Below are 13,028 nucleotides of genomic sequence, written 5' to 3' on the forward strand. Positions count from 1 at the left end.
TCGTATAACTCTGGACCTTGGAGTGTTTTGCAAGAGCAATATATCGGTGAAGATATGCATGGTTATAATCGAAAACTATTTTACCAATTGAATCCTGGAATATATGATGCATTTCGTTTCACAATGATTGGCAAAAATCTTATAAATTACAATTTATTTTGTATTTATCAGTTAGATTTCTTTGGCATCTTATATTGGAAAGGGATACTAACTTACAAATCTTGTCCTCTGCAAAATCGTTGTTACATGAAATATTTGCCTAATTTGACATTTTTGGTTATATTTATGTTAGAATAAATTTTTATTAGTTTATTATAATATTTTGAGAACCATTTAATAAATCGTGCATTCAATTATCTAGTAATTGAGGTGAAACGTCATTGAATGTCATAACATTGAGGAATTATTGCTTAATTAATTTACAGCAGTATTCCAATAAACTTATTTTCACTGGTTAATGATAAACCGTCCATTTTATGATATTCTCTGAATTATTTGACATTCTCAAACTTTAGCAAAGAGATAAATAATTTATTATTTGTGAATTTATGTTATTTTAAGGGTGCACAGGTGTCGATATGTAAACTACTCAAAATTAACCTTAATCGTGCTGCAATGTGTGGAATGGAAAATTCCTTTTCTGAGGGTGACTTATCGTCTCCTGCGTACCTTTAAATAATAAACAGATTATATCAGATTTCCAAGAGATGTTATTTCAAGCCCTTCCAGGTCCATAAAGTTACCAAAAAAATCAATGATTGAGTCAGAAAGATGATGGCTCACGCTTAAGTTATAATAGAACCTCACTAAATAAATAAGAAAAAATTGGAGAAAGAGTTTTTTCAAATGTGAAACTAAGCATATTTTTCTGACAATATGATGCTAATATTTGTAAGTCATCTGAGTTGCGCGATGTAATTCTGAAATTTTTGCAAATTCGAATTGAGATAAGAAATTAAATCTAATATTGATGGTTTCTTTTATATATTCATTCATTCTGTTAATAAATAACGCTTCTTATTGTTTTAAAATTCGATAATAATCATTTTAGGGATGCGACGGTTTTACGCCATGACCGTTTAAAAATAGAATAATACGCCATTTTTGGGGCCGAATGGCGGGTACGAAGTAGCCGCCATTCGGCCGAAAGACAAAAAAATATAAAATTATCGCCGCCCTTTTTTTTCTTTCTCTTTTCTCTTTTTTCCCCTCTTTCTCTTTTTCACTCATTAAAAGTAGTAAGAGAAAAAAATAATATTAATTTTTAAAATTTTTATAAAAATAAAAGAAAGTATTATAAGAAATTATTTAGAGATTTATATGGAAAGTGTTAAGAATAATCTGAGGAGTAGTCTGATGATAGTCTGAGGAGTAGTCTGAGGATAATCTGAGGACTAGTCTGAGGAGTAGTCTGAGGATAATCTGAGGAGTAGTTCGAGAATAATCTGAGGAGTAGTTCGAGAATAATCTGAGGAGTAGTCTGAGGACTAGTCTGAGGATAATCTGAGGACTAGTCTGAGGATAATCTGAGGACTAGTCTGAGGAGTAGTCTGAGGAGTAGTTCGAGGATAATCTGAGGAGTAGTTCGAGGATAATCTGAGGAGTAGTTTGAGGACTAGTCTGAGGAGTAGTCTGAGGATAATCTGAGGAATAGTCTGAGGACTAGTCTGAGGATAATCTGAGGATAATCTGAGGAGTAGTCTGAGGATAATCTGAAGACTAGTCTGAGGATAATCTGAGGACTAGTCTGAGGAGTAGTCTGAGGATAATCTGAGGAGTAGTTCGAGGATAATCTGAGGAGTAGTCTGAGGATAATCTGAGGATAATCTGAGGACTAGTCTGAGGATAATCTGAGGACTAGTCTGAGGATAATCTGAGGACTAGTCTGATGAGTAGTCTGAGGACTAGTCTGAGGATAATCTGAGGATAATCTGAGGATAATCTGAGGACTAGTCTGAGGATAATCTGAGGACTAGTCTGAGGATAATCTGAGGACTAGTCTGATGAGTAGTCTGAGGACTAGTCTGAGGATAATCTGAGGAGTAGTCTGAGGAGTAGTCTGAGGATAATCTGAGGATAATCTGAGGAGTAGTCTGAGGATAATCTGAGGACTAGTCTGAGGATAATCTGAGGACTAGTCTGAGGATAATCTGAGGATAATCTGAAGACTAGTCTGAGGATAATCTGAGGATAATCTGAGGAGTAGTCTGAGGATAATCTGAGGATAATCTGAGGAGTAGTCTGAGGATAATCTGAGGATAATCTGAGGAGTAGTCTGAGGATAATCTGAGGATAATCTGAGGATAATCTGAGGACTAGTCTGAGGATAATCTGAGGATAATCTGAGGATAATCTGAGGAGTAGTCTGAGGATAATCTGAGGAATAGTCTGAGGACTAGTCTGAGGATAATCTGAGGACTAGTCTGAGGATAATCTGAGGATAATCTGAGGATAATCTGAGGAGTAGTCTGAGGACTAGTCTGAGGATAATCTGAAGACTAGTCTGAGGATAATCTGAGGATAATCTGAGGAGGATTAATCTAAGGAGGACTAATCAAAGGAGAAATACTCTAAGGTAGAGCAGTTGGATCACTACTCAACCACAATTTACTTTTAACCATTTTTTGAATTCCTATTCAAAATAAAAACGCATTTTTATATAATTCTCTTATTTATTTTAATTTGATAATATTGTTGCATGCTAAGTAGTGTCAACGATAGAAATTGAGAGCCTATTAATCGTCGAGGAAGTACGATTATTTTTTGAAAAAAAAGTATCTTAAAATATGATTATTAATATGTTTTTAAAATAAAAAATTTGAAAGTTAATTTGAGATTCTCATATAATTTTTTGAATGAAAAAAATAAATATAGTCTATATGAGTTTTTGAATAATCACACTTGAGATATATCTAAAAAATAATTAAAAATAGAGTTTGAGAAGACTTTTCAAGGTGTAATGAAAAGTGTGATATAGAAAATAATTATAATAGATATTTAATTTTATATATTGCTAAGCATTAATTAAATTTTTTAGGAAAAACACTTTTCAATAAGTATTCAATATTTGAAAATACGCTCCAAAAAAATAGATTCTTTTATATTCGCTTATATAAAAGGAGACTCTCTATCAGATGCGAATGCCTGAATTCAGCACCTCTGATAGAGAGTTTTCCTCTTATATAAGCAAATCTTTTTCATTCGTTTTGTTAATAATAAAAAACATCAAAAGCTACAAATGAGAAAATTAAACCCTGCGAGGCAGCCAGTCTAGAACTGGCACTTCGCAGGGTTGAATTTCTCTTGACAAAATACAATAATCAAATGCTCCAAAGTTTTCAAATTTTATTACAGGAATAGGAGCCTACAAAGCACTGATTATATATCAGTGCCTGGTAGGCTCCTATTCCTTCTCTAAATGGGAGAAACTTTGTTTGAATAAGATAACATGCGAACAAAGTTTCTCCCATTTAGAGTGGGATTTGGAGGGTGGGAGGTACATAGATAGACTATGTATCTCTCACCCTCCAATTCCCTCGGGAAAGTTCGAAAACTTTGGTGCAATCGTTGCTGATTGCACCAAAGTTTTTGCGTTTAATTGAAGGAATTGCTCTTTATGATATATACAGTTACAATGCATATATCATAAGGAGCAATTCCTTCCAGATATCTGGCAAACCTGCTCGCAATGGTTCACAATTGCGAACAAGTTTTGTCATTTGTCAAGAGAAATTAAACCCTGCGAAGCGCCAGTTCTAGACTGGCACCTCGCAGGGTTTAATTTCTCATATTGGTAGCTTTTTATGTTTTTATATTAACAATAACTCATGAAAAAGATCCGCTTATATAAAAGGAAACTCTCTATCAGAGGTGCTGAATTCATGCATTCGCATCTGATAGAGAGTTTCCTTTTATATAAGCAAATATAAGAGAATCTATTTTTTGGACCGTATTCTCAAATATTGAATACTTATGAAAAGTGTTTTTTTCTAAAAATCTCAGAATATATTTACAATAGTAAAATAAATAAGATATTTAAATTTATTTTTAAATGCTTTTTTTATATGAGATTCTCAAAAGTTATATCAAAAGTCTGTTTTTTCTAAAATCTAATATCATAATCTATTTCTCATTTTAAGTACATCTTAATTCATTTTATTTTCTATATTTTTTCAATATTTTTGAGGGAATTGTGTTGCTTCCCCGACGATAAAATTGAGAGGTTTACACAGTGACACTACTTAGCATGCAACAATATTTATTGATTATATTTCAGATCACTCAATTAAAAAAAGCCGTCTTTCTTTCAAAATTTCTGAATTATTATCCTTTCAATTTTAATGAATAAAATCATATTTATTCTTCTTTAAAACACTTCATTTCTTTAATTGTAGTGTTGCTTACTGCAACACTTAAACCACTTGTGGATTCCATTGAATGGCCTTCAATGGAATTCACAATTGGTTTAAAATTAGTTGATGCATATCCTATGTATGGTCCTAATATGGTCTGGCCAACCATATTCTAGTTGGAAATACATAGGATAGTATCACTAATCAATACAATACATAACAAAGTTAAATGCGAAAACAAACAAATTACAAAATCGTTCAAAACGAAGAATGAATACAAAAACACTTATGCACTGAGGCTGGCCACCTCAGTGCATTTCGAATAAACATACAAGTATAATCAATTTAAAAAAAATATTTTATAATTTTTACAAAGACAAGAGCAACTATGTTTTCCAACTAGCTCCCTTCATGATCTTTAGCCTAGCGTCCATTAATTCCTTACTCATGTTTAAATTTGAACAAGTTAAGATGAGACGCTGGGCTGAGATTGTTCTTTCACAGCTTGCCTCCGCACAAGTGCAGCAAGTTATGCGGAGGCATATATTTGCGAACAATCCCCAATTTTCATCATTGATTTTAAAATTAAAATCAAAAATGTCCAAGCCACTTACAGTTCTTGATGTTTTAAAGATATGATTGTTATTGGCAATCATATCTTTAAATAGTTTAACTATATCATCAATCACATCATCACTACGTCCTCTTTTTTTAGTTCGCTTGTGAACCAGCTAATTGCAGCATCAACCATCGGAGAATCACAGAGCTCTTCACCCTCAGTATCATCATTACTCCTCATGAACTTCTTCCTGCTCATGAAGATCTTCATTGAATCTATTAAGATCCTGGGCTGGCCAATTGTGCTTCAACGAGGGTGCTGGTGGTTCGGTGTTTCCTTCTGCTTCAGCGGCGGCGTCTCCCATGAAGATTTCCCTGACATCTTCTATCGGGTCTTCCTCTTTCTGCCGGTAGTGGAACATCTTCACGTAGCCGCTTGTTGGGGGAGGGAATTCTCTGCTATTGATACTGTTCCTAGCAAACATGAGGCCTTTGGGTGTAATGATGTATGCAAATGCCCAAAGGCCTCCCATTTGCGAATGAATGGTCTTCTCAAGCAAGATGTCCCTAAAGATTCTGGCGAATCTGTTGTTTTCGGCATCAAGCTCTTCCAGGGCCTTCATTGCATTATAGATGCAAGGATAGACCCTGGAAAGTGGAGACTTCGGGTCTTCGAAGATCAGGACCAAGCTGGCGAAGATGACGGAACACTTATACAGATCTTCTGTTCCGTCAGGAATGAAATGGAATAATGTCACCTTCGCCCGCTTGGTCCAGATAAAATGGAGAGGATAGATGAAGGATACCCATCTTGTTTCGACATTGGATGGGCATCTTGATCCAAAAACCTCGACATGCTGGCGGCATATTTCGGCAACTTCCAGCAATTGATCCTTCAATGGTGAAATTGCTGGATGGTTCATTGCCGCCTTATAAGCATTGTGTACCCTGTGGCAAATACAGGGTACAACAATGATTTCCTTCATCCATTGCACCTTGGATAAGGCAAGGATGGAATTATCCTTACCAGTAAGTGCAGCCAATTGTGCTGTTCCTCCATCAACTATGACACAGCCGATCTGCACGTGACAATCATGGATTGCCTTCAATCCATTATTGATCGCGAGTGTGTAGTTGGCAGTCTTCAATCCAGTCATTCTTTCTGTATGGGCTGGATAAGACTGAATTGGAAAGCAAGGATTTTCCAACACAAAGTCGAGTAAAGATCTCTTCTGTGTGGTACCTTCGTCTAGAGCGACACTAGCGTAAGGCATGCTGAACGTAGAGAAGCGCGCCATAATACTTGAGTGAATCTCTTTGGATGTCTGTATGAGTATATCTTTGAGCTTATCGCGCTTGTAATGAGGGATTTTTTCCATTCCAACTTGTATTGCAGTTTTTCCATTCTCCTTTGATGTTGTATAGCCTAAACAAAAGCTATACACAATTAAGTTGTATATTTCGTCACTTTCCCCTGTGCTGAGAGAGATATTATGCTTTGCTAATAGGATAGCTAATCTGCGAAAAATTCCATCAGCAGTAAATTCAACAGAACCTTCCATTTGTGATTCTGTAGATAATATAAAATTTCGAATATCTTTTTGTTTTGCACTATCAGGGAAACATTCATGAAGCTTCCCATTGCTGATTTCTTTTTTTAGGTGATCATCTCTTTTTTTAAAGGCGCATCTGAAGTTAGTATCATGAAATTGGGTACCAAGGGTCTACGCCCCTCAGTCCCCCTTTTCATGTTTTGACAAAATAATCGGATATCGTAAATTTACAAAACATATTTTTGACATTTACAAAAAATAAAAAAATATTTTTTTAAAAAATTAACTTTAAAAAATAACCTTAATTTATTTTTATTTTATTTTTTTTATTTTTATATAAATATGTCAGATTACATTTATTACGACACTTTTCCTGAACGTTTCCATGAACTTTTCAAAACGCAAGTAAAACTAAGAAACATGCATTTTAACAGAAGTGAACCCATTGATGAAATCAGAAATCCTGAATATATTATAATACCTTATGATGTTAAATTTATTGCGTACATTCCTTATGGACGTAGAAGAACTAAAACAATTTCAACAAATATGAAAAATTATTTCTGGAGTGATGAGGAAGGATGTATTTTCTACATTAATGCATACTTAAATAAAGTCACATACGTTAAAACCATTGGTTATACATTCTTTGAATTTTTCATATTTGATGACGATGGAAACAGACGCGCAGTTTATCCATTCGAATATACTTATAACTGTTTTCATAAAGCCCTAAATGAATATATAGTAAGTAAGGACTGATACCGGAAGAATAACGTTAAAATTTTTTATTTATTTTTTTTATCATAGATTTTAACACCCAGAGTAAAAAATAATTAAATAAATTAACTCAAAAATTTTTAATTTCTGTATATACTAAATTTTTCATAAATGATAAAATTAATTTAGAGGGCTCTTTGAGCCCATCTCGCCGCTACGCGGCTTAGGGTATATCTAACCCGATATCTAACCTCATTTCTAACCTTGTGAATTTTAACAGTAAATATGCTGGCATGATTCAGGAATGTCATCGCTGCTGTCTTCAAACTCTTTTATAGATTCATACCATAAACGAGCTTCACGGGAAATGAGAAGTAATGAAACAATAATTAATAATTTATTAGTAAAATTCATTTTATATAAAAATAAAATTTTATATCTAATCTGATTTTTCGAATTCTTCTAACTTCTTCTTCAGTTCTGCTATATTATCTTCATATAATTTAATCTTTCTTAATATTCCATTTTATTTAATGGCTGCTTAATTTTTCTAAATTGAACTCTACCATCTTTCATTTGATGAACATAAAAACCTTCTGGAATAGTTCCTGATTTAATGTATTCAACTAAAAATTTTTGTTTTGTTGCTTCAGTAATTTTAGTACTCATTTTATTAAAAGTAAAAAATAAAAAATATTTTTAAAATTAACTTTATTTTTTATCGTCGTCTTTTCCTTAATTACTGTGGATCAACTAGGTCGGTTGAAGGTCTATTACTTTCTTTATAGTGCTTATAAAGTTTATAAGCCGCCATATGATAAGGATAATTAAACCATAAATACGCTTTACCTAAAGTTTTCAATCGATTATATAAATCATTATTGTTAGGCGTTTCAGGTGGTGCAGGGTATTCGAGAACATCTCTAACCATTTAATTACTTTAAAACTCTTGGTTTCTTTTTAGTTTTTAACAGTTTCTTTGCTTTTGCGATTTTAGCTAAAATATATCTTCGACCGTAATGGAACCAATTAGAACCTCCTGTTTTAGGGTCAAAAGGTCTTCCATAACCGCCAGGGTCATATGGTGCGACTGCAGTTACTGGCGCAGGTGCTGAATTAATCGGCGATGCCTCAATTGGTGGATATTCTGGCTGTTTCTCCTTTTCTTTAAGTGAATTTAATTTAAACTCTTCGCCATTCAACTGACCTTTAAAATCTTTTAGCTGCTTAGATATTTCATTATCTTCGCCTAAAAGGTTCTGCGACTGATCAGCGACCCAGTTACCTAATTTCTTTAACTTTTCAGATTTTAATTTTCTGGCAGCAGCTCCCACAAGCATTCCAGCATTATTTTTTAAAGCTTTTGATACAGCTCCACCAGTTAAACCGTCAATAGCTTTATAACCTCCATACAAAGCTGATAGTGTTGAAAATACCATTTAATGCTTATTAAAATCATTTCTCATAATGATTAACTCATAAAATTTTTCATCGGAGCTAAACGTTAATGAAACTCTGACTTTTTCACCACTGAACCTCTTTATTAGTTCATTAATTCTATCAATTATATTAGCACACTCACTTACATCATCAATGATAGTAATATCATCACAAATTATTTTTACATTTAACGACGTCATTTATTACAAATTAATTTCTTCTATTCTTTAAATAATTAATAAAAGACCTAATACGTGTGAGTGGTTCGCGGTTCCTTTCCTGTGTCGGGCTTGTTTGAATCGGTGTAGATTTTTTCAGACCTGTTGGAATAAGATCAGCCCCGGCAGTTGAATTAATCGGTGTTCTATATAAATTTCTATATAAATATGGTCCCGCTACAGCACCAGCAGCTAATAAAAGACCTACAGGAATTACAATTCTATTATAATTCCGCGGTTTAGGATCTTCATCAAAACTAGCCCATGCGCTTTCAGTCGTTGAACTCATTTATATATAATTAAATTTTAATAAGCGATTAATATGAGTTCGATAATAATACTATCTTTTCTGTCATCAGGAAGGACAATATCTTTTAGGCTCGATGGTTCAACTAATTTTATATTAAATTTATTAACATAATTAGTTATTGAATAATGCTTCGGCGGAGAATATAAACAGTTTGATAAACATAAAATAGAATCTTCAGCGAATTCACTTATACTTGATTTAATGATTGCCGCTTCTCTGGACCAAACACCATTAAATGAAATTGATGTTAATAAATAATCATCATTTTTAATGGAAATTGATTTTGGTAAGTACTCCAGGAGGTCATTTAATGTTATCTGTTCTGCTCCGAACTGAGCAAATCGATAAAAGCATTCATCATTATTAATTCCTGTAATCTCTTGAAAATTTTTATTCGTGTATACATTTTCAATCTCATCACCGACAGCACCATCTTTTAAATCAAATATGAAACCAGCTTTTGAATTTGAATTAACACGAAATTCTATTGAATTAGTTTCAAAACTATAAAACATATCAACTTCATTAGGTTGAGGATATCCGGCACCTTTTAACTGTTCAATAAGAACCGATTTAATCTTTTTATTAAATGCTGTCATAATCTCCTGTGTCTAAATCTATATAAATCTGTAAATCATATTGATGATTATCTCTTATTATTCCAAAGTTATATAATTCAATGGTTCGTCCTGCAGGAATGGTTTTTATCTGTCTTATTTCAATTGCTTTTTCGCCAGTGTTATAATCAACCCAGTGTTTAGGGTATTCATAAATGTATTCACCATTGATTATTTTAAACGGTTGTGAAAATATGTGCTCATAATAGATTTTAATACTTTTATCATTAAGACTGGGAACGGTATTAACAAAATTTCTGACTTGCATTTTTAATTATAATAAAATGAAACATTTATTTGAAGAAGTAGATGAAAAAATGAATGAAAAATCTGATAAACTCAATAGTTCATTAATTCTTCCCTTCAGTAAGGATTATCAGTTCTGTTCAAACGGTGTGTATTTCTATTGTGGAAAAATGGGTTCAGGAAAGACTTTTAATTTAATTCGTCATATTTTAATTACTGAACGATTAGGTCAAGATTCATATTATGACCAAATCATTATATCAGCAACTTCAGATTCAATGGATTCAACAGCGAAGACGTTTATGGGTAAAGTTCAGGCATCAGTGGTGAAGGTTCCGGATAGTGAATTAATTTCTTTTCTTCAACGTTATATAAGAAGAAAGAAGAAATATTATGCAATAGTTGAATTTATACAATCTGGCATGCAAAAGACCTCGGAAGAAATGGAAAGAATTATTGATAAACATCATTTGAGACAGCAGGATGGTACGTATGATATGAAACGATTGACAAACTACATTCTCTCAAAACTTTCAAAATATCCTTTTAAAAAATATCCATCAAACACTTTATTAGTTTGTGATGATTTCGCTGGTAAAGGTTTGGTTTCAAAACCAGATTCACCATTAGCTAATTTAATAACGAAAGTCAGACATTATCACATGACTGTAGCAATACTAATGCAAACGTGGAGGTTTTTAGCATTAAACATAAAACGTCTCATTACTGATTTCGTTATATTTCAAGGTTTCTCAAAATACGATATAGAATTAATTTGGAAGCAATCAGGAATAACATTACCTTTTGATGAAATCTGGGATGCTTATAAATCACTCATTTCACCACGTTCATATTTAGAAATTCATATAATGACTAATACAATTAATGTTAAAAATATACCTTGTGAAAGACCAACATTTTTATTTTTAACAATCTTAAATTTTGCCATCATTAAAGAGGGTAAAAAACTATTAGATGTCCACATTTAAGGATGGGCACTCATAGGCTCCTGACAGCATAAAAATGTTATTATCTCACAATATAAAAGGAATCATAGGAATCTACAACTATATCTATATTGTTGGAAGACTTCTTAATGTATCATGCATATAAGTTATATCAATAACTCCATTATGTTATATGATTGTAATCATATTTTCGTTTCATGTTCAAAAACATTAAAATCATACTAACTATATGAGTATTATATTTAGGAAGCTGATATATAGATATGATAAAATGCTAGGTTTTGTGATTAAGAATATATACTTATCTTTTAGAAAATAATACTTTTATAAAAAATTATATCTTATATAATCTAAAAATTTTGGACAATTAAAAAACATTAATCAAAAATAGAAGGTGAAAGTGTTTATTCAAAGAAGGTGCAAGATTATGATGTTTTGGGGGTGAAATAAATTTAATAATTATTTATGTGATTTAAGAGTAATACGATCATCGGTAGCTTGAAGACCTCTCTTTATAGCTCTTAATGCCGCAAACTTTTTTTGAACTTGCTTTGAATTTTTGAATGCTTTGATTAAATCTTTTGTTGTATCATACATTCTGAAATATCTGTTCATCATTTCTGGCATTGTTGGTAAATTTAACCTGTATCTTATTGCTACAATCGTTTCAAACATACTTTCATTGAAATGCAATATTGTGACTGCCATCCTAATTGGCCAAGAAGCATGCCAATTAATATTTTTATTAGCAAGCATTGCTTTGATATGGTTTATCGATTCAACTACTTGAGTTGAATGAATCTTTTTTACCATATCAAAGATTTTTACGGTATCTTCGAGGAATTTTTTAAGTGTTTTTATAGCAGTTTTATTTTTTGCATATTTCCATGGTTTAATCATCTTGCATTTTTCAGGATCTGGACAAAATTTATGATTTCCGGCATAATGTTTAGCGGAATTCAACCATAAAAACTTCTTTGTTTTAATTGACATATGTGTGTCATTGAGAAGTTGCCTAAGCCAACGCAATAAATTCTTTGAAATGCTAGATAAGATTCTGAATTCTGGCAGTTTGAACTTTTTCTGTATATTGTTAAGAAAATGTCCAGGATCTCTGTATTCTCTGATACCTTTGAACGTATTTTTGATTGTAGAAACAATTTTGACATCGCCATCATGCACAAAAAAATTTACACGTTTTTCATTATTCCAACGCTTCAGCATTCTTTTTAAGCCTTCAAATTCCATTTCATTTGATTTTCCGTTGAAATTACCTTTGAAATTTTTAAAAGATTTAGATATCACTTCCCAATCTACAATTTTTTGAGTTTCTCTTCTACAAATTGTACATAGCAAAACATTGCATTTCTTCTCTGACTCCAAGAACCGTCAAACAAAAGTCCCGAACATTTTCTCATTCGAGATTTCCAATAATTAACAGATTCTCTGGCAACTTCTATGATAACACGACCAACCTTTTCTAGGACTCGATGAAATGTAGCTTCTGACGGAACTTTGATGTTATTCAGCATGAATTGAAATTCTGATTGGCAAAATGTAGCGCCGCTCAATAATACAGATAGCACAAATTCAACAGTGTTGACGACATATGGCTCTACCCTATTTTTCGCGCTTTGAACTAAGTTCTTTATACGCTTTGCAACTGCTTTTGTTCGCCGCGGCATGAAAAATGAAGAATAACTTGACGGTTTCTTGAACAAATGGTCGCACATTCAAATATTGTGATGTACGATCAGGATAAAAGAATGTTGTTGCCGTGAATTTAGAAAATAGCAAAATTTCAATTTACGCAATCGAGATATAACTTGATCGTTTGAGCGATAACCATGGCACCCATAGTATTAATGAAAGTACTCATACTTACAATTATTTTCTCCCATAGGAATATTGTTCAATATACTTCACCTATAGAGGAAATCTCGAAATAAAATCGAATTTTTTCAAAAATTACAAAAATCAATTTTTTACAAAGATGTTCGAAAAATAACATTATATACGCATCAAATCAAAGCATTATATGGCGCA

General features: G+C 32.5%; 6 protein-coding genes and 1 pseudogene across 7 annotated transcripts, besides 3 other annotated features; 1 reads left to right on the forward strand and 6 right to left on the reverse strand.

Annotated features, from left to right (window-relative positions):
* The first annotated feature begins 3,325 nt into the window (after positions 1 to 3,325).
* Positions 3,326 to 3,624: a mobile genetic element.
* Positions 3,625 to 5,982: 2,358 nt separating this feature from the next.
* Positions 5,983 to 6,472, reverse strand: TVAGG3_0835790 (uncharacterized protein; the record flags this gene model as incomplete). Its single annotated transcript, XM_051248672.1, has 1 exon — positions 5,983 to 6,472. A coding segment is annotated over one exon (490 nt), but the record flags the coding sequence as incomplete, so codon positions are not given.
* Positions 6,473 to 6,754: 282 nt separating this feature from the next.
* Positions 6,755 to 13,028: part of a mobile genetic element that runs on past the window's edge.
* TVAGG3_0835810 lies at positions 7,623 to 7,852 on the reverse strand (annotated as a pseudogene). The gene has a single exon. A coding segment is annotated over exon 1 (230 nt).
* On the reverse strand, positions 8,232 to 8,523 carry TVAGG3_0835820 (protein of unknown function, DUF4107 family; the record flags this gene model as incomplete). Its single annotated transcript, XM_051248673.1, has 1 exon — positions 8,232 to 8,523. A coding segment is annotated over one exon (292 nt), but the record flags the coding sequence as incomplete, so codon positions are not given.
* Positions 8,834 to 9,130, reverse strand: TVAGG3_0835830 (uncharacterized protein; the record flags this gene model as incomplete). The annotated part of the gene is made up of 1 exon (XM_001582822.2): positions 8,834 to 9,130. One exon carries the CDS (start codon positions 9,128 to 9,130, stop codon positions 8,834 to 8,836), a length of 297 nt encoding a protein of 98 aa, XP_001582872.2.
* TVAGG3_0835840 (uncharacterized protein) lies at positions 9,148 to 9,750 on the reverse strand (the record flags this gene model as incomplete). The annotated part of the gene is made up of 1 exon (XM_051248674.1): positions 9,148 to 9,750. One exon carries the CDS (start codon positions 9,748 to 9,750, stop codon positions 9,148 to 9,150), a length of 603 nt encoding a protein of 200 aa, XP_051084149.1.
* Positions 10,185 to 11,003, forward strand: TVAGG3_0835850 (protein of unknown function, DUF4106 family; the record flags this gene model as incomplete). Its single annotated transcript, XM_051248675.1, has 1 exon — positions 10,185 to 11,003. One exon carries the CDS (start codon positions 10,185 to 10,187, stop codon positions 11,001 to 11,003), a length of 819 nt encoding a protein of 272 aa, XP_051084150.1.
* Positions 11,004 to 13,028: part of a mobile genetic element that runs on past the window's edge.
* TVAGG3_0835870 (uncharacterized protein) lies at positions 11,442 to 11,795 on the reverse strand (the record flags this gene model as incomplete). Its single annotated transcript, XM_001292550.2, has 1 exon — positions 11,442 to 11,795. One exon carries the CDS (start codon positions 11,793 to 11,795, stop codon positions 11,442 to 11,444), a length of 354 nt encoding a protein of 117 aa, XP_001292551.2.

This window comes from Trichomonas vaginalis, chromosome VI (assembly GCF_026262505.1).
Source record: "Trichomonas vaginalis G3 chromosome VI, whole genome shotgun sequence".
Taxonomy (NCBI): domain Eukaryota; phylum Parabasalia; order Trichomonadida; family Trichomonadidae; genus Trichomonas; species Trichomonas vaginalis.